Raw genomic sequence first — 25314 nt, forward strand, 5'->3', positions numbered from 1 at the left:
CCGCCTCCTTTCCTGTGACATCATGCAGGCTGTGAACGACAGCAGGATGTGATTGGTTAAAACCAACATGCCGACTGTCATGTGTCTTCCTGCCTACATCACAAACGTCTTTTTTTCCCTCTCTGTATTCATTAAAAGCATTTTCTCTCATACTGTGATCACAGGATCATGTAGGATTTAGCTGACACACACACACACACACACACACACACACACACACACACACAGGATCTGCTGCTTTCATGTGAGACAGTGACATCCACAGATTATAGACATACCTTTCACTGCACTGCACTCTATAATCTGTGGATGCCATTCACTTACATGAAATCAGCCGTGAGTGTGTGTGTGTGTGTGTGAGTGTGTGTGTGTGTGTTTGGTTGTAGAAGTCAGTCGGTGTGTCACATGTCAGTTTCTATCTCCCTCTCTGATTGAATAAAGGGTATAGCTTGTAAATGAAAAATAAACCGTAAAAAACACTTTATTCTCACAAAAAATTCTATTTTTTTATCATTATTTCTTATCATTTCTGAATATAATCAGTCATTATTATCACTACCAAACTAATTTTACTTCATTTCAGCGGACGATTCAGGCTGTCAGTAAAACCTCCAGCCATCTCTACATTTTCCCGTCTGTTTCCTGTTTTATTTTGGTACTCCAGTAGTCTGTATAGTCTCTAGCTCCACTTCCTGTCTTTGCTTAGTTCCCCTCCACTCAGCATGCCCCGCCCTGATTGGTTTCACCTGTGTCTCATTACTGTGGTGTATTTAAGCTGTCCTGTTCGTCCCCTTTGCTTCCTCTTTGTCTCTGCTCTTCAGTGGTTTCCTGTCCAGTGTTTTTCTTGACTCATTTGTCTTTCTGGACCTGTGCTGCCTTTTGGACTGAACTGTTTCCTGGACATTAAAGACTGTGAGTTTGACTTTGATTCTTTGTTCAAAGTGAATGAGTCCTGGTCTCTATGTGGTTACGCGTCCTCACAGTCTCAGGTTAATTAAATACACGCACATTAAAGAATTTAAAGGATTTTCCCTCGGGGATAAATAAAAGACTTCTGATTAAAGACTTTGGTCTCGTCCTGCTCTAATCAGAAAGTCCCATGAGACAACTTTTATTGTGATATTTGCGCTACATAAATACATTGAGTTGAATTGAATTCACATCTACAGGCAGATTCTCCAAATCACCTAACCTGCATGCGTCTGATGACAAAATTATTCTAAATTTTAAAAAAGGCTGATTAAAAAATTGTGGTTAAAGGGCGAGATACTCTTCAAATAAACAAGGGCATGTCCTGTAGGCGTCCCCGACTCGGAGCTGGAGGACCCTGTGGCACTGGATGACCAGTTGTCCTTCAGGACCAACATCATAAAGCCCTGCAGATACCCAGAACACCCCAAAAACCTACTGCTTGTCCCCACCCTGCAGGACAACCTTGCAGAGTCTTCATGAATCACAGCTGGAAAATAAATCAGTTTTACGATCCGACATTGTGGTGGTGCAGGTTCGGCTGGAGCCCCCCTCCGCTTCTTTCTTCTGGTCCCTCCAGCTGAATGTTGGAGCTTCAGGGCAGACTCAGACGCTTTAAGGCTGCTTTCACACCCATCTGCTCAAACTGTAAATTTTCTCTGAAAATCTGGTTTTAAGAGGCGGAACGTATGAGCTTTGTGACCTCCCAGTTTAACCTGGTCTGATGTTCACTGTCGAGTCTCGAAGCCTGCAGTGAGGATGGGCTTCACAGAGAAGCAGCAGAGGTCTACTGTTGAAATGAGAAAAATTTACACAATCGGATTCAGAATTCAAACAGGTCTGGAGCAGATCTTCAACACATCATGATTTGCTGACAACAGAGGGAAAAACAGGCTGAGGTTCGGGAAGCTCTGTGGTCACCAAACGTCCTTCGTCCCTGACTCCCATCGGGACAACAGCCATAGTGTGTCCACACGTGTTGTTTCTGGGCCGTATTGTTGTGATTTGAAATTCATGTCACATGCTTCCTCTCAGCTATGCAGACGCAGTCCCTGAAAGTATACAGCGAGCTCACCAACATTTCCTCCAACGTACTCGAGCCTGAAATCACCCACAGCAGCACAGAGCCTGAATGTCCGTGTAGTTACGGCCATAAAAAAATGTCATTTGGAGAAATCTGCCAAAGAAAGAGAGCCTGGACTCTACTCAGTCACTCTCCACCACTGCTGGAGATAAGTGTGTGTGTGTGTGAGTGTGTGTGTGAGTGTGTGTGAGATAGAGACTCAGTGCCTCACTTGTCTTTCATCATTAATTTTCTTTTGTCTGTTTTGGAATACACCCAGAGAGAACAGAGGAGAGCAGAACAGGGTAGAAAAGAGTGGGTGGGTGTAGCTTTCATTCAGCAAGACAGTTTTTCCTCCCTCTCTCTCACTCCATCTCTCCCCTCCACCGCCCCCCGCCCCTCTCCGTCAGCGCGTGCCTCTCGGCTGGAGCGGCAGCAGCTTGTGCTCAAACACAAACGCACCGCGCGAGCTGCTGGACGGACTGCACGAGAATCTTCCTCACCATCCTCCTCCTCCTCCTCCTCCTCGTCGGATGGAGGGATGCTAACAGGAGAGCTTCATCATCATCATCATCTTCATTTCCGTGCATCACCATCATCATCATCATCACCGTCCTCCTCAGCAGCGCCGGGAGCGGGGCGGCAGAGGAGCTGCAGCTCTCCCTGGGCTAAAAAGTTAAGGACGACCCGGTTTAACAGCGGAGCACCGGAGGGGCTCGTGCCCGGCGTTAACCCGGGATAATCCGCCTGACACGGTTCATTTCTACTTTGGACTCTATGGAAACGGATCGGGTGGCTGTGCCAGGGGTCTGCTGTGTATTTAACGGAGCGCTCTCGGTGCTTTCAAGGATCGCTTTCTGAAAGGTGCTGAAACTGATCCCCGGTGTGTTCCGGAGGCGTCCCCGGTTTGTCTGCTTTTTAACGGATTCCCGGTGTTCAAACTGAGCCACTTTGAACTGATCCGTGACGTTTTCAACATGAACCCCAGGTGTTTGTTGTAACGGATCCCCGGTGATAAAATGGATCAATAACGGATTTATGACAGCCAACTCTCTCTGGGTTTCAGCTGACTTTTTATTCTGCCGGATTTCTGTCGTTATTGTAACGGATCCCGGGCCAGTCCCGGGTGGACATGACGACCCGTAACCACAGCCCCCTCCCTCAGTAATAAAGAGGAAGGTACACGGCAGGTGCTCTCCGCCGGGTTCACACCGGGAAATTCACGGAAAAAAGGGGAGGTTTCCCTGAACCCGGGAGACCGACCGCCGGCGGAAACGGACCCGGGGCTCACCGCCTCCCGACGGGGGCCAGAGGAGAGAAGTTACCGGAGGATGAGAGGAGTTGATGCGGACCTTTAGCGGCTACATTAGACATCCTGACGGACCGTTAATGATCGGAGAACCTTCATCATTACCACCAGAAAGATCTCATTAAGGGAATGGACTGAGTGACGGATTTCCACGGCTAAAAAACTCCACCTTTTCTCCCATTTTCTGCTGGGTTCTCCTCCCGATCAACGTATTTCGGAGCAGGCGATCATTTTTAATCCATTTTTCATCCATCAGCCTCCCGAGCTGTAAAGCTGGGATCGTTTAGTCCCCGTGGAGCAGCCCAGTGAATTATCCCCTCCACGGTGAAATAAACCCACATGCTGGCCGTAAATTATCCACTTAACCCCCCCAAGAGAGAGAGCGGGACGGGGACATAGACCGAGACCGGGCTGAGGCTTATTACCTTTATTAGACGGCACCTTTTGGAGGATAAGTCAGCTGAAACGGCATTAAAATCCCATTTTGACTCGAAATCTGTCAGTCTTGAACGTGCAGGAGCTTTCAGCATTAACATTTAATCTGATGAGCAGATTAGATTTGATGTATAAACAAAAAAACTAACTCTACAAAATCACCTTTTGATAAATTCTTTATTATATGGCAATTAATTCCCGTAGAAAAATGATTAAAAAATGGCAACTTGTCAACGTTAAATGTTAAAAGTCAACATTACTCGGTTCTTAATGCAGATTTGGTTCATTTCTTTACAAAAATCCCGACCTGTGTAACCTCTCGACCTTCCTGTGAAGAACACAAGTCTTCAGCTGACTCCAAACTGAAATGTAATCAAAATCATCTTAGAGGTCCTCATAGTGCATCTGTGGCTCCTGATTCTGACCTTAATGTTCTGCAAGGCGTTTTTATCTCCCACTGTATCATAATAATAATCCTATAATAGTCCGATCGGGGTTTATTTATGCTTCACTGCACGTCTGGAAGAGCTTTAACTCTGAAGAAATTAACTTTACAACAACCTGGGGACAATAACCTGCTGCTTTGAATCTCCTGTGTTGATTCAAGTTTCCATTTGAGATCTCCGTCTTGGATGCATGTGGACCAGATGATTGTTTCTGAAGATCAAAATGAGGAAGTGATTTTAGATCACGATCTATGACCAAATCTGGCTAAACTGTAACCTTGTATAGTTTATCTTACCCAGCTGATATCCAGTGAAAGTCTATGGATGGTACACTCACTGTATAGACACATCCTCAACAGCATACCTCCTCCTCTTCCTCCTCCTCCTCCTCTTCAGTCTCCACGAGAACGTGAAATCGAGCCGTGCAGCATTGATTTTCTTTTTCTCTTCACCGCAAAACCAAAACGCACACGATCATCTCATTTTTTCTGGTTTGTCAGTTCTGTTGGCTGAAATGTAAGATGTGCCCCGGTGTTGATTTTCCACCTCGAGTCAGAGCTGAAGGACGTTCATAACATTCCAGCGGCGGTCGAGGTCAGAGTTCAGCTTTTCAGAACATAACTGCTGTAGTTTGAGCATCACGGACTGGAGGCTTGACAGACTGAGACCTGCAATCTGCAACAGCAACCATCACAACACTCACAGGACCTGAGCCTAAATGAATGTTGTTCAAATCTGACCCCAGACCCTGAACCTTGAGCACATTTATTCGCTGTTAGAGTGACACTTCTACATAAATGGGACTAAACGACAGCAGCCCCGGCGCCATGCGGAATGGCCGTGGCCTTTCGGACCAGTGGGCAGAGTCGGTGGTGGTCCGGCCTCGGACCACCGAGCGCCACATCACGGTGCACAAACGGCTGGTGCTGGGCTTCGCCCTGTCCATCCTCACCCTGATTATAGTCACGGCAGTGGCTGTGGTGCTCAGCGTCCGCTTTGAGGAGTGTGGCGGACGAGATCGTGACGGGGTGACAGGAGAGCCCGGTTCACGAGGCAGCGGAGGGTCTGCAAAGTTGAATGGGAGCAGAGGGGAAAGGACGGGGGACAGGGGGGATGAGGAGGCAGTCCAACCATGGAGGAACTCCCGTCTGCCGGGTTCGGTGAGGCCACGGCACTACGACCTGCAGCTCGCCGTCTACATGGACAACTTCACCTTCTCAGGAGAGGTCAGCATCGAGCTGGAGTGTGTCAACGCCACGCGGTTCATCGTGCTGCACACTGACCGCCTTGAGGTACGGTGGCCCGAAACACACTGTAGATTCCTTTATGATGTGATTTACACCACAAAATACATCTGTCTTTTTGAAATGGTTGCTGCTGGCAGCTTAATGGCTTTGTGGTTGCTCGTGCAGTGGCGACCGTTGGTAAGGGATACTTCTTTCATTTGAAGGCAGCACTAGATGATCCCCAAAATGAACAGGAAACATCCTCTGGAGAAAGTGGCATGATTGTGGGCACTGCTGTCCTCGTTGACCTGGTGATTTGCAAGACAAAAGACATTTAGACCTGCTTCATTTACTCATTGAAACACCAGCTGTGTGACCTAACTGTCTAAAATAAACACAGCTTCTCGAACGAACGCAGCCAAGTTAACACAGATGCCTCCAGGCTTGTAAATCACTGAATCTGTGCTTACAGAGTGATGGACAAGAAGAGGGACGTGTTTCAGAAATGTCAGATGGATTTAGGCAGCTTATCCACATCATTTGGCTTTACCACAAAAGGTCAGTTTTTTTGTGAAGTGCAGATGTATTGAAAATTAGTTTTCAGCTGACTCTAATGTATTGGATATTGTGGCTTCCCAACAGCAAATGGAACCAAATGTTGGCTTTTTGAATGACTGTTATTCAAACAGCACGGAGTTGGTGTTGTAGCATATATTTTCTGTAGAGAATTCTGTCAGTCACGACCAGTGAGTTTGTTGCTCCATACCTGTTCTCAGCCCCACCCATTTCCTCTGTCATCCAATCAGATTTACATGCCACAAAACAGAGACGGAGACCGCGACTGCTGATGACTTTCCTGATGATTCTTTCCAAAGCCTCATTTGCATCTGCAGGTCTGCTCTCTGCGTTGGAAAACAAACCCGCTCTCTAACAAAGAATGTTTATTTCCAGATTTGGCCTCAGAGATTTCCTTAACGAGGCTAATTAACTGTCAAAGTTGCTGTTTCAGCCGAATTTTTCCGAGATGAGTGCGCGGTGAGAGAAAGCCCCAGAGAAACGCCTGAGCAACGTGATTTTTCAGGCCGGTCATCTCGGCTAATGTGTGAGAGGGATAAATCTGTCTAATTTGGGCAGAGGCCAGTTAAAAACCCTGCAGCCTTCTTTGTGTTTGTGTGTGAGCACAATGTGAATTAAGAGGTGTTGTTTGGCGCCGGGCAGGTCTCCTAAGGTAGCCTCAGAGTCAATGCATTATTAAAAGAAAAATTGTCAGGGTGTAAAAAGGCCAAAAAACACAAATGTGGATAAAAATACAGCCTGCTGGTGGAAAGAGGAGGGGGGAAATACTCCTGCGAGGAAAAGCTTTCTTCTCGGAGTCAAAGAAATGTCACAAGTACAAACTGCATTCAGCAGTCAGTGCATTGTGGTGGTTATAAAGTACAGTGTGAGTGTTTAATTATATGAACTGCAAAGCCTTAAAGGGATAGTTCACCCCAAAATCTTGAATAAAAATTTTTGTTTTTTCAGGCCGATATGTCCAAAACTCTGCAACTCACAGCAAAACAAGCTGGATGGATAGACGTCACATCATTTATCAGGAAAATATTGATTGTTTATTTTGGGGTGAACTGCCATCAGCATCAGCAGCAGCAAACAGACAACAGGTCTGTGATGAGAGGACACGTAAATTTCTGCTTCTCAGTCGTACGGGAGCTGACTGTTTAACAGTTGTCTCAGGATTGACCGGTTTTTCTTACTTAAATGTCAGCCTTGTCCAGATTGGTTCTGCGTGTCGGTGGGAGCGTTTACGTCAGGCTTCACAGACTCTTGAAGTTCAACCCCGGAGTCACATGACCGACCGGAAAGATTTGATCAGAAAACACGCTCATAAAGATGCAGCAGGAACAACGTTGTGAGATGTCTTATAGGGATGAGTTCAGCTGAGAAATCAAACCAGTCATCATGCAGTGTAATTAAAAGTTGAGAGGAACATCCACTGAAGGCATCACGGAGTGTGGCGCTGCGTTTGCTGACTCACCAGAACACCCCGGAAAACATCCTTTTAATCCACAACGTTTCCTCTCTGTGTCAGCAGCCTCTGTGTTCGTATCGATCACTTCATTCATCAGAGTGCAAACACACAAACAGATACAGACCCACACACTGGCTGAGGATTGCTGAAAGAGGCCCGTTGTCGCCGGACGCGTTCCCATGATGCACTGCTGCTCACCTCAGAGGGAAGTTCCACTGATCTTCCCTAAACTTCGGCTTGTTTCTGCTTGGTTCTGGTGCAGATTTCTTCGGTACTTCGGTTTTAGGATGGAATCATCACCCTGACACATCAGTCATCACAACTTTAAATTGATTCTTTGGACAACAGTGAGATAGAAGGATAGAAACTCTGCCACGATATGATTTCCGTTTGATTCAAGTCAGCGGCCTGCCACAAATCAATTAAACAACACCTAAATAATAATAACTGTAAATGCAATAAATTTTATTTGAAACTGACCCTGAGCCCACGGCCGTTCATTGAACTGATCCTGATCGATGATTTGTGACACCGTTACAACAGCTTCCCCTGCTCTGCTCTCAGCTCGTCTGAAGATCAACACCGTCATCACACTTTGCAGGTGATCAGCAGGGCAAAGACCAAAGTTGAACCCTAAAGTTAGTTTGCCACAGTGAAAGAATCAGCCAGTCCAGGTCGTTTACCTGCCATGTCATGACTCACAGTGGGACTGAATCCTGCATTTCCCTCCTCGACTGACATATCCCTCACTTTACTTCACCTGTTGAGGTGAGAGTACTTTCACCTTGATGATTTTCTTTAGTGCAGTGAGTTCAGTGACATTTCATTTAGTTTCCAGAAAAATTCCCACCATCTTCAGCGCGAGCTCAGGGCTAATCAGTCAGGGTGAGTGAAAACACCTGTGAGGGCTTTGAATGAGTGAAGTGCCCATCTTCAGCCAGCTGTGGCTGTGCGTCATCATCTGGTCAGTTTGACTGTGCAGCCTCGGAAAGAAAAATGGAGGAACTTTGTCAAACCACCTGTTATCTTGTAATTCACCGTTAAACTCATCATCCTACTTCCTGTTCTTCCTCCTGTCAGGTGGACCGGGTGTCTGTTACGGCGGAGGGCGGCGCCGGCGGCCGTCCAGCCAACAGGCCCGGGGGCGGAGCCATGCGAATCCACCGCCACTTCACCTACCCGGCCAATCAGATGTACGTCGTGGTGCTGCACCGCGAGCTGAAGCCGATGAGAGTTTACCGGCTGAACATGAGCTTCGACGCTGCCATCGAGGATGAGCTGCTGGGCTTCTTCAGGAGCTCGTACACCCTGCAGAGAGAGAGACGGTACACACTGGAAAACACACACACACACTGGAAAACACGCACGCACACACACCAAACACACTAATTTTTCCTTCAGCAGCAGGTGGTTCGACTAGAAAAGGTCAACGCTTCACATCCCCGACATTGATTAACTCACACACACAGCTCACAGTGTGTGTGTGTGTGTGTGTGTGTGTGTGTGCCACATATCAAGCTACACACACACACACACACACACACACACCAGTCACTCCCTCCTTATGAATTGCCCATAAGCCTCTGCTGCAGAGTTGTTTCCACATCAGATTTCTTCCCCACGGTGCCGATGGGAAACAGACTGTGTGCTGATACATTTATTATTGTGGTTTGTGTGGCCTCCGTGTGTGTGTGTGTGTGTGTGTGTGTGTGTGTGTGTGTGTGTGTGTGTGTGTGTGTGTTACCACAGGGACAAAACATTTGATCAATGTCTGTTCCACTTACTGCAGACACACACAGTCAGAGCTAATTGATGAAATCAGAAGGGCTCACTTGTGATTGGCTGAAGGAGCAAAGCCACGTCCTTCTCAGGACCTTCTCACACTGAAACTTTCTATCCTGAAGTTAAAGTGAAGTTTTATTCACACAATAAACATGCGGTAATGTGCGGTAAGATTTATTTCCAGCTTCACAATAAAAACGGCTCCAGGTTTTGCCAGTTGAACGCTTTTATTGTGAAGGATCGGCAGCAGGATGTTTTGCTGGCCGTAGAGAGTGAGCAGTGAACGTCGCTGTGCTCAGGTCGACAGTCTGAATGCAGTGTATTAACATTCAGATAACAGCTGAAGAGAACAGCGGTCGCAGCCCGGATCAGGATGCTGATCGATCGGAGACGCAGCTTTAGTAAACGGTGCAGAACAGCGAGATGTTCCTCCCCCTCGTCTGTCAGGCTTCTCGCTGCAATCTGCTGCTGACACGTTATTTTCCACATTATTTTTAAAGCATGGAAATATAAAACTTGAAAATGAAAAATCTGCGAGCCAAGAGTGTTTGTCACGAGCTTTGTGCTGTTCGAGAGGAGTGTTTAGCTTCGTGCTGAACGACGTGATCTCATCAGCAAAACAAAACAAAACGTGAACCTTACAGTAAAAAATGAATGGAATCAGCTAATCTTTTCTCTTGGACAACATAAATATATGAGTTTTGTTTATTTCAAGATTTTCTAAGTTGTGAGTTAAAATGATGAGTTGAGTGACGTGCTGTAGTTTGGAATAACATAAGATCAGCATTCACACTGAATCGCTGAAGTTTCTTTTGTCCAACCAGCCGTCCAAAACCCAAAGACTCCTCCTTTACTGTCACACATGACCAAGAACAGCCGCAAATCCTGACATTTAAGAGGCTGGAACCAGCAGATGCTTAATGATTAACGCAATTCACTGTTTATCAAAGTAGTTGGCATCTAACTTTCTTTTAACCAACTGATCAGCTGATTGTATCAGCCTCTGAGGACTTCCTGTCCTCAGGTCCGGCAGCTCGGAGGCCGAACCCTCCACCAGACCGCGAGAGGCCGAGAGCAAAGCCTCTGGCTGATCGATGAGCAGAGCAGGACACGACTGATAAATAAAACCAGACCTTTGACGGCGACTCACGCTCACGCTCGTGCGAGGTGTCCAGCAGCAGTCTCAGCAGCTGCTGGTAAAGTTAGCTGTTATATGTGATGTTTAACACGTTAAAGTTCTACATGAAGTCCAATAGGAGGAACTTCTGTCTCACTGATGAGACACAACACACACGTGCTGTAATCCCTCACCAGTCGGGTTCAGTCTCTGTGTGTCATCACAACCGGTGGTCCCACATCCACGCTTTGCTGCTGTTCGGATCGATGACGGATCAATACAGCAGCTGATGGACCCGGCAGAGCTCGATCACAGCCGAACGCCGCAGCTGACAGGAAGCTGGTCGCTGTCGGCTTTGTGCACTGACGTGTTTCTGAAACGTCACGCAAAAGTCTTGACTAAAAAAATAACAATAATAATAATAATAATATTTGTTGTTTGTTGCGACGTGTGAGCAGCTGGTTCACGACGAAGCAGTCGAGCTCAGAGTTCAGAGACTTTCACTGTCCAAATAACACGTGTGTGTGTGTACAAAGCTCGCTATTAGCTTATGGATTAATGCTGCATGCTGCAGTGTGGCTAATGCTGACACACACACACACACACACACACACACAGCTATCGTAAAGCCCAGGCTGGGCTTAAATACTTAAAAGCTGGGAGGAGGAGAATTAATTAGCACACACAGAATCACTGTTGAAGCTTCGTATTGACTTTTATGCAAATGAGGTAAAAGATGAGTTTGTCTCCCAGTGAAAGCAGTCTGGGATCGGGTCTGTGCAGACTCCGCTGACCTGCTGTCAGCTGCTCACATGACATCACAACAGCATGAAAACTTCAGTACTCAGCTAATGTAAAGGAAGCTGTGCCAGAAGACTTGGACTCACTGGACCGTTTTCAGCTCACATCTTTGAATTCCACCCTCGTCAGCTTTCACCCTCGACTGGTTCTTTGATATGATCGAGTGCGTCCAGCCTGCAGTGGACACACGTCAGTGCTGTTGGGTTATTGTGCTGCACACAGTCACAGTTCAGCCTAAATGTGAATAAATGCACTGTTTGATGAGCAAATGAACAACAAATTAGAGATTATTTTGTTAAATTAATGATGGCTGCATTGAGACATTTCAGTCCAACAGTTGCAGTGCAGTCAGAAGGATCCGTCCATCCGTTATCTATCAGCGCTGATCCTCACGGGGGGGCGGAGTCCCAGCTGACGCGGGGCGGTTCACCACAGGGCGGACATACAGACACGAACAAGCGTCCACACCGTAAATAAAGATGCCCAACGCTGTTTTTAATTTGATTTTAATGTGGTAATGTCACTTAAACAGACACGAGACACATCGTTCTGACTACAAACCTCTAAATCACTGCAAACATCTTTGATTTTACACTCACGAGTCCTGTGGATCCGGATCCGTTTGGAGTTGACGGTCCTTTGCACGGTTGCCGCCTGGTCCAGCTGAGTAGGATCTGGTGTTTCCGGCCGTGCAGGATGTTTTTCTACCTGGACTCAGTCGGCTCCCCGAGTCCCCTGATGATGAATAAGGAACCACTGCTAGTCCTCGTGCTGTAATTTGTGCTATTTGTCGCGACGGTTTCTTGCTAACAACCACCTGGAACGAATGGGGTAGCTTATAAAGAGATTATGAATGGCAAAATGTATAATTTTGTAGTTATATCGGTTGTTAGGAACAAGTGTAGCCAATGATTCAAAAGATCCAGGTGAATGAAGAGGGGGATTCGTGAATCTCTTGAATCGACTCAGGACTCGAACATGTCTATGCTGAACATACATGAACCAGAGCAGCGGCTGCACTCACAGCCTTCGTCACGTTTGTGCAATTAAAACTCTTTCTCAGTGTTGACAGAATGTTCTGACTGTGAGCTTTGGAACGTGTGCAGCATCCTCTTTGATGCAGAACATTCCTGAGGCTCAGACTTCTAAAAGACACCCAAATCACCCGCACAGGCACGGCTCCCGCGTCCTGCGAGGACCTTTTTCATCAGAGCGAGGCTGTTTTTGTAGAGTTTCCTTCCTTTACGAGAATTACAGCTAACGAGGAGTAGCAAGGCGGCTAACGAGGCCGGGCCTGATGAGGAGCAGAGACGCTGGGTTTTTAACGAGAGAGACAGACGGATAACGTAGTTTAGGTGAGAGTCCTCACTTTAATGGGTAGAAAGAAGCCTATTGGTCGACAGATGCGCGTCGTCCGCTGTCTTCATCAGCGGCTTCTCTCGGACTCTCACATCAGCTCCCCCCGTCTCATCCCGACAGAGTAATTCAGCGCTGAGATGAGATGCTTCGGATCGATACTGAGCTGAGCCGCTCTGCAGCGCGTGTCAGAGGGTGACCCATCCAACATGGCAGCCAGGTGAAGCAGCTGAATAAATTCATTCGATCGCACGCAAACACGAGGAGGAGGAGGAGGAGGAGGAGGAGGAGGCGTCTAAGTGGACCTCAGACCGACCCGTTAAGCTTGATGGAAACGTCTGCACAGCTACTGGATGGACTGCGATTCGATTCACGACTCCCACCGAGTGAATCTTACTGACACTTTCCTTCAGCAGCAGGTCAGAACTTCCTCTCGATCTCTTCGTGGTTATGACGGGATGACCTCAGCTGGACAACAGATCCTCAGTCGGTTTCTGTCCTGCCGTGCGAGACCTGCTCATAAACTCCTTGACTCACCTCCTCTTTTCCTTCCCCCCTCCTTCCTTCTCTCCTACTCACCTTCTCCCTCCTCACTCCCTGAATTAACAAGCAGAACGGAAATCTGATCAAACAAAGCCCCGCCCCCTTTTTCCCTTTTCTCTTCCTCTTCTTCCTCCGTCAGTCGCATAGTTTACGCCAAAGATGATGAATCAGCCTCTTCGCCAGCTTCCTGTGTAAAACTATAGCTGCAGCAACACACACACACACACACACACACACACACACACACACACACACACACACTCTCATATTGCAGTCTCATCTATGTGGAAGTGGGGAATTGCAATTTGAGGCGTTGTTTAAAGAGATTGGTGTGTCCAGTGTGATGTGTGTGTGTGTGTGTGTGTGTGTGTGTGTGTGTGTGTGTGAGACATATAGAAACGAACACACACACACAAGAAAAGCACCTGACTCAACGGTTTCGCGTTCAGTCACATCCCTGAATCTGAATCTAATTTGGTGTGTGTGTGTGTGTGTGTGTGTGTGTGCGTGTGTGTTCCTCATGTTGTGGGGACATAATTCTGTTTACTGTTTAAACACTTGCCTTCCTTATGAGGACAAAAAGTCTGTGTGATGTCCTCTGAAGTGATGGGGACCTGACTGTGTGTGTGTGTGTGTGTATGCGCGCACATTCCCATGCTTGTGTTCTTCTTCTGTGGTGTCTCCACACAAGATAATGGCAAACATTACAGCAGGAAATGATGTCATTTTCGCTTCTCTGGCGCTCAAGAGACGAAGCGAAACATCACGGCATGAATTCATGCATGAGTGTGTTTCTGAGTGTTTACGTGTGCGTGTGTTTACGTGTTGTGGTCGTCCAGGGCAACGCCGTAGGCTTGGTTGTCAATCAGGATTACTGTGACAACAAGCGTCACTTTGGCACCGGCGACTGTTGGCAACCAGCAGGATGTCACATCGTGTGTGTGGATGTTAATACTGTGGTCTTATTGAGCCACGTGTGTGTGTGTGAGTGTGTGTGAGTGAGTGTGTATATGTGTGTGTGTTTGTGTGTGTGTTACGGCCTCATCTTTCCCTCCAATAGATTCTCTCTTTATCTCGTCCCTCTCAGGCTCTCTCCATTATTCTCTCTCTCTCTCTCTGTCTGCCTCGCTCGTCCTCTGTTTATTATTCTCTCTTTCTCCCTCCCTCCCTCCATTCACCTCCCCCCGCCTCCCCCCTCTGTCACCACTTCTCCACACCTCGTTTCAGTTTCTTTTTATCCTTCACTCTTTCTTCCTGTCGCTGCCTCTGTTGTCCACCTCTTCGTCTCCTTCCTCCTCTTCCTCCTCTGTGCCTGCTCCACTTTTCTTCCTCTCCTCTCATCTTCTTTTACTTCTCTTCCCGCTTCCTCCCTTTTTTGTCTTTCCTTTATGTTCTCCTCTTTTTCTGTCTTTGCTGTACTGTCAACTTCCTCCTCCTTTTTCTCCTTTTCCTCCTCCTTATCTTATGCCTTCACTCCTTTTTCCTCTTCTTCCTCCTCCCTTTGTCCCCCTTTTTCTTTCGCCTTATTTGCTCTTCTTTCTCCTCCTCTCCTCCTCCTCCTGCTCTTTCTCTTCTACCGTCATTGTTGCACACATCCTTTCAGTTTCTCGTTTCCTTCACTCACCCTCCATTTTCTTCATTCTTCCTCCTCTATCCTTTTCAATTTTTCCTCTCCCTCTGAATTCAGTTCTTTCTTCTCCTCCTCCTCCTCCTCCTCCTCTCATTTCTCCCATCACCATCATCTATCATTTTTTTCATTTCTCACTCTCTTTATTCTTCTCTTTATTCTTGCTCTCTTCCTGTTTTTCTTCTTCTCCTCCTAAACTCCCTTTTCTCCTCTTAATCTTTCTCCTCCAGTATTCCTCCCCTCTTCTGAATATTTACGGCTTCATTGTAGCTTCTGATATTTTCTCTTCTTTTTTCCTTCTTTTTCTTCACTTTTGTTCCCTCTTTTCCTCCTCACCTTCACTTCTCTCGCTCCTTCTTCCATTTTAACTCTTCCATCTTCTTCCTTTCTGCCCTCCTCCTCCTCCTCCTCCTTTCATGTCCTCCTCCACAAACACTCGTAGGAAAATGCATGAGGATGATAACAAAGTTTTCGGAGGGATTATTTCCAGGAGTTTTAATTTCCTGCTGTGTGTGTCAGGTGACTGACGGATGAACGTAACAAAGCTTCCGATATGAAAACATTCGACTCAGCTTAAAGAAATCGGGAGGAAACAGAAACGGTCCTCCTGTTTGTTTTGGATTATCTCCGTCTGTGCGAGCACTTTCTTCATTCTTCACGAGAAAAAGTGAAGAAGTGAAAAACGTCTTCCTGTAAAAACTTCTGCTGGCAGACAGCCGACTTGTCGACTGCAGAGGATTATGCTTTAACCCCCTGAACTCTGATTCCAAGTGATTTCTCCTTTGATAGGTTTGAAAGGTTTAAAGACTAAAACAAAATCCCTCTTTATATGACAGCATCACACACTCTGTAGAGACTTACTGCACAACTTGAGTTGGGTGTTTCTGAAGCTTTGAAACCTGAGCCAAAAAGTGTTCGACTTAAAGCCAAACGCGAAGGTGATGAATTTAGTTTGGGTCACTTAATGTGACAGCTTAACTCGACTGGTGTAATGATACCATTTGGATTCGGGGACAAAGGAGGAGCAGGTTAGTCGATACCGTGATGTGTAACGTGAGGGATCGCTCAGCTGAACTCTGGTTGTCCCTCAATGAGCATCACAGATTTCTGTGTTAGACATCATACCGATCCAAAAAGAGGAGTGAGGACTGCAGAGGACGAATGTCGTGTGACATGATTGAAACATCAGCTTAACACTGACTTGTTGGATCGAATGTCTTTGTCCGTCCCTGCTTTGTTCACGTCATTGTCTCAGTCTGAAATTTGTCATTTTGTTTGTCTCCCAGTTACCTGGCGGTGACTCAGTTCAGTCCGACCCACGCCCGGAAGGCCTTCCCCTGCTTCGACGAACCCGTCTACAAGGCCACGTTCTCCCTCACCCTCCGCCACGACCCGCAGTACACCTCGCTGTCCAACATGCCCGTCGAGAGCAGCTCGCTGTCGGACGAAGACGGCTGGATCACCAACCGCTTCGCCCGCACGCCCCGCATGTCCACGTACTACCTGGCCTGGGCTGTCTGCAACTTCACCTACAGGGAGACGCAGACCGACGGCGGCGTGACGGTGAGTGAAAACCTGTGGTGCTCCTGTATGGTTCTGGTTCTGGTTCTGGTTCTGGTTCTGGTTCTGGTTCTGGGCCACTTTCAGAAAGCGTGCAGGATGTTTCGCTGCTCTTTCGGGACGGGAAAACTGAAAACTGAAGAAAGAAAGAGAGAAGAAAATGAACACGTCTAATAAAAAACTATAAATTGATATAAGATAAAACTAATGGGGATAAAAATAAATACAAAGGTATTTTTCTAACTCTTATCTCATAATCCTGACTTAATTATCTGCTTCTCTAGAGATAAGAAATTTAGTTTTCTTTGCGCTCTAATTTATTTTTTGAACGCTTATCCTCTGATCTCATTAGGCACCACATTTTAAATGTTGTTGATTCTGCGTCTTCTCTCTCGTCTTCTGGGACTCCTGTTTGTCTCGAGGCCCAGAGAGGAAGAGACAACTGAAACCTGCATGGTTCGATAAACAGAAGCTGATTATCCTGACATAATGACACACTTGAGCCCTGATCACCTCCAAAGTGTGTTTATTACGTCCTCAGCTCTGTCGTTAACACACTTCCTGTGAGCAGCCGTCGTTCTGTCCGGCTGACATCAGGGTGGGGACAGTCTGACAACCAGGACGTAACAGGTGGTCTGCTCGCTCGTCGCCGTTCGTACTTCCCCTCCTGTGAAGGCTGTTGTTGTGGCTTTAGGGACTCTGGAGAACATAAGTCTGGTGGTGTTTTCATTAGTGATCGTGAGTGGGGTTGGATCAGTTCCTTAGCTCAGCTCCTTACAGTTTGAGAATCTCTACTCTTACTAACTCAAGCTACAGCAGGGAACTCGCCGCTCATCAGGCGACACTTGGGATCGATTAGCCGACTAGTCGAGAAACATCCCCGATCGAAATGTGGGGGAAAACAAAAGATAGAAGCTGTTCTGTCCATTTTATTTCTGGTTCTCTGTCACTTTATCGTGTTGGTTCTGATTTGAGAGTCAAAGCTGTCTGCTTTCTCCTGCCATCCCATCATCCTCTAACAACCGGAACGTTTAAAACAGAAATATGCACACGCACGCGTCCATGCTGCTGTACAAGGACAAATACTCACACGACCTTGTTTCTCCTCCTCCGATCATCTCTCTATCAGTGTAATTACAGCTCATCCATCTCGTCTGCCAGAACGTCAAGGACAGCACTCCACACACACACACACACACACACGCACACACGCACACACACACACACACACGCTCTGCCTGTGTCTCCTTGTTACTGAAAGATAATTTTGGTGAAATGCTGTTTTAATGACAAATCATATCTGGGTCATTTATAAACATCACCAGTCTCCACCACTGAGAGTGTGCGTGTGTGTTGTAATATTAGGCTGGATTCAGTCAGGCATGTGAGTTTTAGTCTTTGTAATGAATGCATTAGTCTTTATTTTTGTCTTCTTCAGTTTTCTCTTCCATTACTTTACGTTCAGAGGGTCACAAGCTGTAACCCTGGTTCTCTGTCAGGTGGACCCCACAGGTGTGACCACCAGAGCAGCAAACAGAAATTTAGAAACACATTCTCTTGTATCCACTGGCCATTTCTGTCTGGCATAATGTGTTCCTCTTCATCCAATGCTTGTACTTTACAGCACATGTTCGACAAGGCAGGGAAAAAGAGTTTTAACATAACAAATCTTATTGGGGCTTAGTAGAGATTTTCTCCGCCTCAGGTGTGCATGAACCACAGGTAATGACCGTCCTTTTAGAATACAAAAATGTGAAATTATCAGTTATCTTAAAGGCATTGGCCGCAACAGGCAGGTAATTATTGGTATTATCAGCGTTGGCCTCCCTCTCTGTGCGAGCGGCGATCCTGCACTCGATAAACCTGTGCTGATAACGGCCGAATGGATTTTCCAGAATATCGGAATGTGCTCCCGTTTCCCACCAGCCGACACTACTTACAACTGATGCTTCCGAGATATGAGAGCTTAGAGAATTACTTGGTAATTTACACACTTAGTGCTGTGTAAGAGGCATTAAGCTTCTTCCAAACTCTTCTGTTCTGGATGTCCGACAGTTTGCACGTCACGATATTCAGTTCTTCATTCATTACAGCACAGAGCTGTGGACTTCCTGCCGCACACTGTTCATTCAAAAACTCTGACGTGTGTTGGTCCTGATTTACTGTACGTGGGCTCATCTGGTATTCGTTTCATAATCATTCTGAGCACGAACGCAGCACAGCGCAGCCCTCCTGTTTCACTTGTCTGAGTGCTTGTCAAGTACACATGGGCCCACACGGGGATGTGAAACACTGAACTGCTCCGGCAAATTTAATGTGCAGACAAGTTAAAATAAATCAAGTTTGCCAGGAAACAAAAACAAAATAAAAGTTACACTGAAAAAGGGAACCAAACCCACTTGCCAGTTTCTGCTGAAAAATTTGTTCATTTAAAGTTTCATGCTGTGCCGGTTGGGTTGCGGTACTGAAGGCGTTGGGTTAGGGTCAGGAAAAGCCAGCGTTTTGCCTCCGAACACCTGTCCACCTGTCTGTCCCAGCGCTTTGCTTCCTGGTTGACGTGGTTGAACAGCGTGACGTAACACATGTCTCTGTGACACGTAGGAACTTTAATCCCAGCAGCTGGCCTGAACAGTCGCAGCCGGTTGGTCCAACATCAGAGATGATGCAAAAGTGTCAAACTGATATTTAATTCAGGTTGATCAAATGATCAAATGATGGGATTTACTGAGCACATGTGAGTTTCACTGCAGGAAACCAAGAAGAAGACGCCAACATGCTGAATAACTCAGTAGTCCTGACGAAACGCCTCAGATCTTCCACTGATGAATGTTGAATAAATGGATTTTCCCTCCATTAACACATTCATGAGCTACTGTTCATGCTGTTACCTACCTGATAATTGATGAGGAGTCGGTCACACCGCGAAAGGACAGATCTTAAGATTAAGAGACAGAGTGTCCTGGCCGAATAACAAATTTTAAAAACAGGAAGCAGCACATTCATAATTTCATACAAACACGAAGTGTCGCTCTCATATTAAAATCCTTGTTTCAGCCTGAAGGCAGTGCAGACGCTGCTGTCTGTTTGCAGAACAGCTTCCTCGGACAGAAACATTAATCCTCCCCATCCCTCCATCCTCCTCCAAGCCTCTGAAAGAAACTGCTTTGTATGATGGAGCGGAGGAAAACATTCATCCCTCCGTCCTCCTCAGGACAGCACAGTGACTTTGTAACACAGAGGACACGAGTGACGTCCTGTCGACAACAAGTTAAGATCCTAATGCTAATGTGTTGGCGACTTGGGCTTAGCAAAGGGGTTGAGCCATGTTTTTAATGCACATTTTAAATGACAAAACTATTACAATTACAGATTAAAGGGTTCGGGTTTGGGATTTCTGCGTTGAAATCCCACAGTGAAGTCTGTTCAAACGTGCAGTTTTACCACAACTACGACTGGTGACGGGACAACCCTGTCCCCTCCAAATTACATTTAAATACAACCAGTCTGCAGCAGTTCAACATTGACTTTGAAGCAAGGAAGGAAGGAAGTCCACCAAGGAAACAAAAGAAACTCACAAACGCGTCTCAAGTCTCTCTAAGACGAGCTGATCTGCCGCGTCAACACTGCGTTCAGAAGAGACAGAAACAAAATAAAAGTCACCAAAACGGTTTGTCTTTCCACGGCCGCCTCAGGTTTGGTCCAACAAGTCGTCGGCTCAGCTCCACTCGTTTCCCTGTTTTCTGTGTGTCCGCCACACGTTTACTTCCTTCGCTGAAGTCCAGCGTGCCTCCCAGTTTCCCAACGTGCTCGCGCCTCGTCACCGCAGGGAGAATTTTATCCTTCAGAAAAAGTTCTTCACTGTTCAAACACCAACAGCTGAAAAACAAATGAAGGTATTAGCACTTTAAACAGCTTTTATGGCTATAAACAAAATCCAGATTCAGTGAGCATCACTCAGCGTTTCAGATGATGAGCTTCAGTCGGTCTGGGACGCGTCCAATTCAGTTTGTCTCCTCTCTCTCTCTTGTCCTCGTGCACAAACAGCTGTTTGTCTTTCCGCTGTATTGTCTCTGTAATGTGTCTCTGTGAGAATCTCTGTTCCTGTAATGAGCCATTTTCCCTTCAGGGAGGATTAAAGTCTGACGGAACACAAACAAACAAACAAATAAAGAGTGTGTGTGATGACCCACTGAGCAGCTCCTGCTTCAATAAAACCTCCATCTTGCAGCCATTTAGCTCGTTATTCCTTCATCTTCTGTCATTCCGCCGACGGCCGGCGTCGCCGAGCAGAGACGCTCGCGGTTCACCTTTCAGCCGATCGTCGCCGTGAAGCCGCACCTGAACAGGTTTCTGCCTTCAACAAGACAAATGAGAAAGACTGTGAGGATTTGTAACAAACAGATTACTGTGGATTATCTTTGTGACAAAAGGATCTCGTTAATCTTCTGTCACATTCACGTTACGTACAGATAATAAACACCTTGTTAATGTGTTACAGTACTTACTTACATAATGAGTCTTTTTTAATATTGTCTCTCTTTAAACTTATAAAATATCATCCATGTCTTGATAATCTTGAAATTGAAATGATATCAAAGCGTTCCACGGTTTTTTATTATAATAATTCACCTTTTATTATTATTATTATACAACATTAATAACCTTACAGTCATCACGCTGTATGTAAAGTCACAGTAGAGTCAAATATTAAAGCAAAGCCACAAAACAAAACTGCTTTGGCTGCCGGCTGCTTCGCTCTCAACACGCTGCGTTGAAGGCCCTGCAGATATCAGCCCAAATCTGTTTGGGGGATTTTGTTCCATTCGAGGCCTGTGAGAATTAAACATGACGTTTACAGTCTTTACTGGATGTTCCCTCAAAGTCCTGACGTGATGTTGTCACGACAAAAACTCTTGCGAGCTGCGGGAAAGTTTGGGCGATTTGGGGGAGCGTTTCTTTACTTTCCTGTAATGATATTAAATGTCACATTAACATTTGATAATGATAATAAAGGTCACATTACTGTCCTATAATGATAATATACGATAGGTCAGGATTAGTATTTTAAAATGATAAAGGTCACATTTGATTTTTATGTGACGCCGATTATTATAACCAAAGTTTAACTACGCAGATTGAGATCAGAGCCTCCCGCTGACAGACTGACAGCCTGAATGGCGTTAAAAATGATTAAAGTTTATTATATTAGAGAATATTTAACTCTGCGTGTTCCCACTGTGTCTCACTTCAGTGCATGAACACCACAACCAAACCGCCGACCGCCGTCTGCCGTTTCCCACGCTGAGATCTCGACACAAAGACGACATCGGTCTTTCATTGTGCCGACGTTTTCTTCGAGCGTTGAGAGGCTGCAGCTGCTCCAGTCGTCGCTCTGTAATTTGGCTCTCGGGACCCAGTTTTCAAATATGAAAATCAAGAGTCAAAGCTCTTCGGGCTGAATGGAACCCTCTGATTCGTCCTCACGTGAATCTCAGGAGCGAGTTGACTAAAGGAAGAGGAAAGAAAACATTTCCTCCCCTGAAAGTTTCCTCACCGCCAAACAGCTCTCGCCCTGCGCAGTGGGAGAAGGAAAAGCCAGAGGCGACACAAAGCGATGGCGTCCACACCAACTGTCCCACTCTCCAGTCCTTCACAAAGGCGTCAAATTCATTAGACTGACGGATCAGTTAACTTAAAGTTGGACCTTCTGTTTGTAACGTGCTGCAAATCTGAATTTGAAACGACATCCTTTATCTCTGGCACAGATAATACTTTTGAGCCACTTTGTTTCACATTTCTCCACTTCTCTTCTCGCTTGGCTTTTAGAGGGAAGTCATCTGCTGTCAGTTTGGGTTCTTTAGATGAATGCGTTTGCGGGATTTATCAGCGTTGTTGGAGCACAGCTGTGCTCACGTCCACGTCATAAATACTCATTTTCTTGTGCGTGCAGGCAGTCGTAATGCGCAGATGTTGAATGCTTTCTTTGCAGTTTGATAAATGAGGCCTTCGTTAGCCGGAAACCAAACGCGGTGCGTCCTGGACCGGAGCTCGGCGCGGACAGGATGTTGGAGTGTGGTGCACACAGGAAGTTGAATGAACACGCCCGGGTGTGTTTCTGTCGTGGATTCACCAGGAACTGCACCCTAAAATCGCCAATCATCTCTTTTGTCTCGTTGACATTGACGGAGAGACTGTTATCCTCGCCTCAGCTCTCGGGCCGTCTCACCTCATCACAGCGGCGGCGTCAGCAAAAGTGATGATACGATTGGACAGATGTGTGGTGCTGCAGTCACGGGTCAGCTGTGTTTGTTATGGAGGCAGTAGTGACTGTCTGAGGTCTGTTGATCTCAAAGTCAAGGACCTACAGACGCTGCGAGGAGAGTGTGTTACAGTGTGTGTGTGTGTGTGTGTGTGTCGGCGCTCGTATCAGTTGCTAAACCATCCATCAAATTACTGTGGCAACCGAGCGTCCATCACCCCATCCATCATCCAAGGGCGACAGACGGAGCGACGGAACGCAGCGGGAGATGTCACGGACGAGTGGAGAGATAACAAGGGGAGAGGAGAGGAGGGGATGGGGGGAGTAGGTAAAGAAGAAAAGAAGGAAATGAGCAGAAATGAGAAGAGGAGCTGAAATTAAGTGAGAAAAGGGGGAGGAAGATAAGAGCTAATATTTAGAGGAGTTATGTTGTGTTCGTGTCTCGATTTCCCAAACTGTGAGTAACATTCAGCTCTGAGTAGAAAATGTCAGCGTGGCTCCAGCTTCTCTCAGGCTGATTGGCTAATTCTCTGGTTTCCTGGAGAGAATGGAATTAAAACTGTGCGCCTGACCAGACCTCTTCAGATCACAACAGGGGAGCTGTAAACTGAGGGCTGTAAATCTGAGAACATTTATGTTCAAGTCGTGGAGACTTTTATTTTGAAATGCCCAACTTGACCTCGCCCCAAGTGCTTTTTGTTGCTTATTAGAGTAAAAATGTTTTAATACAGAATCTGGAAGTCTCGAAACACAATATTAGTCTCACATTATGTGTCTTTTCATTTTTCATTTCATTTCCTCTGCGCTGTCTACATTTGGTATTTCTGAGTGAATGATGTTCAGCCACTTTAAAGGATTACTCTGCTGTCTGAGGACAATGATGTGACATCCGTCAGCAGCAGCCAGTTAGCTTAGCTTAGCAGGACACGAACAGCCAGCCAGATTGTTCTGAGTTTGTCAAATGTTCGCGTTTGCTAAAATCATAATATTAATTATAATTACCGCAGTGAGGTGGAGCAGGTTTGGGCCTGTTTGGCTCCAGGTCGTGGCTCCGAACTGGACTGACCGGTGAAGATAAAGACAGGCTCGTATTCCCGCCAAAGTCTTGTGATTGTTGGCAGTGATGTCATGTGACAGGAAGTGGAATAATCCTTCAGGAACAGAACAAGCACACTCGTTTAAATGCAGGACCAACAACTGAGCCACCGCGTGATGGTTTTAGCTTGGCTGAAGCAGCATATTTCAGCCCTGAGAGACACAGTGAATGTGTATATGATGATGCTTTGAAGTGAGAACGTCACACCACCCCACCCCCACCCCCACCCTCACCCTCACCCTCACCTCCCCATTGAAGACTGTAATACATCCTGGTTTCTCCTCAGCTGGGAGAACATGACTGGAGGCGGCTCGGGATTCCTCGGGAGATGATAGTCAATTCAGCAGCTCGCTGCCAGTCCGCTGAAAGAAGCTGCGACTTCAATAAAGCCTCCACTTTCTGAGCAGATATTCACTGTGCCGGCTGCCGCGCTCTGAGATGAGTTCGGCTGAAGGGAGGAGAATCTGGAGAATAAGAGGAGATGAGCTTTAAAAGTTAGAATTTTTATTGAAAAATGTGTCCTGCTGGGGGGAGCGGAGAGGAGGAGCAGGACTGTGGAGTATCAGCTCAGGTCTGCTTCATGGAGCTGCGCATTAGTGCTGCTGATGAAAATGAGTAGCAGCAGCATTTGTACGAGTGTGTCAGCGTGAGTGCTGCCGTCAGCTGCGGTTTGACGGCGTGTTATCGAATGTGAATCTAATCAGCTTCAGCTCGCCGGTTTGTGATCAAACTCTGTTGGCCGAGATGGGAGAAAAATGGTGTGTTTTTAGCGGCCGTGATGGTGAGTGGAACCTGCGGCTTCAACCTGAAAATGGGATGAACAGCACGAGATGAGAAACGTTCGTTAAATGTGACACACCGAGATAGAAGACGTACTTACTTTCACACCTTTTTTCTCCAGCAGCTCCTCACGCCAAACACGCGAGATCTCAGTTCAGGCGCCGATTTGTCCGGATGGGAGCTTGTTGTCACACTTCCTGTTTCGACTCCAGTTTCTCGGCACATGACAGTCGATCGTTTTCCAGATTAAGTTATAAAAAATAAATACTGTGTGCAAATGTGTGGCCTGTAGAGTTTTACTTCTCACTTGAATGCAGCAGACAGGAAGTAAAAAAGTGTGATTTATTTAGATGTTTAGGTGTTTTGAATACCAGGGCTTCGCCAGTGTCAGTGCAGGGAGAAACAGGAAGTGAATACATAATGAATAAACAAAACACCCTCCGCAGATCAAAATGCAGAGCAAATAAACATAATTACTATGTAGAAGTAAAGATACTGTGCTAAAGTATCACCTTGGTAAAAGCTAAAGTCAGCCTTATGAACAGTACTTTAAGTATCTCAAATTAAATGTATTCAAGTATCAACAGTACACACAAAAGTAAACGAAAAAGTAAAGTGAATTTTGTCAGTCACATCACATGTAAAGTCTGATACTACACACTTCTTCTCTGTTTGTGTGTGTGTGTGTGTGTGTGTGCAGTTTGACAGGACGTTTTATATGACACAAATGAGTGTGCAGACTCACAGCAGCTCACACAGAATCCAGTGTGTCCATCCAGCTGTGTGAAAACACTGTTTATCAGCTGGGAGAGATGGCACAGTGACATTACTGGGACAGTCCTGTTTACCTCTGTGTGTGTGTGTGTGTCTGTGTGTGTGTCAACTGTCCTTAAGCTGATAGTGAGGAGGTTTCTCC

General features: G+C 46.3%; 1 protein-coding gene across 4 annotated transcripts in view; it reads left to right on the plus strand.

Annotated features, from left to right (window-relative positions):
• The first annotated feature begins 785 nt into the window (after positions 1-785).
• Positions 786-25314, plus strand: part of LOC124053792 (thyrotropin-releasing hormone-degrading ectoenzyme-like) — a 97392-nt gene continuing 72863 nt past the window's right edge. For 3 of the 4 annotated variants that reach the window (XR_006842231.1, XM_046379285.1, XM_046379286.1), the window contains exons 1-3: positions 3815-5514; positions 8558-8802; positions 15990-16266. Coding sequence is in view for 3 of the 4 variants with exons in the window: in XM_046379285.1 (XP_046235241.1) it covers positions 5020-5514; positions 8558-8802; positions 15990-16266 (1017 nt within the window). In the remaining variant the exon portion in view is untranslated. Of the gene's footprint in view, positions 913-3814; positions 5515-8557; positions 8803-15989; positions 16267-25314 lie in introns of those variants that run through there. The other variant, XM_046379287.1, reaches the window with a different exon arrangement.

The sequence above is a fragment of the Scatophagus argus genome, chromosome 22, assembly GCF_020382885.2.
Source record: "Scatophagus argus isolate fScaArg1 chromosome 22, fScaArg1.pri, whole genome shotgun sequence".
NCBI classification, from domain to species: Eukaryota; Metazoa; Chordata; class Actinopteri; family Scatophagidae; genus Scatophagus; species Scatophagus argus.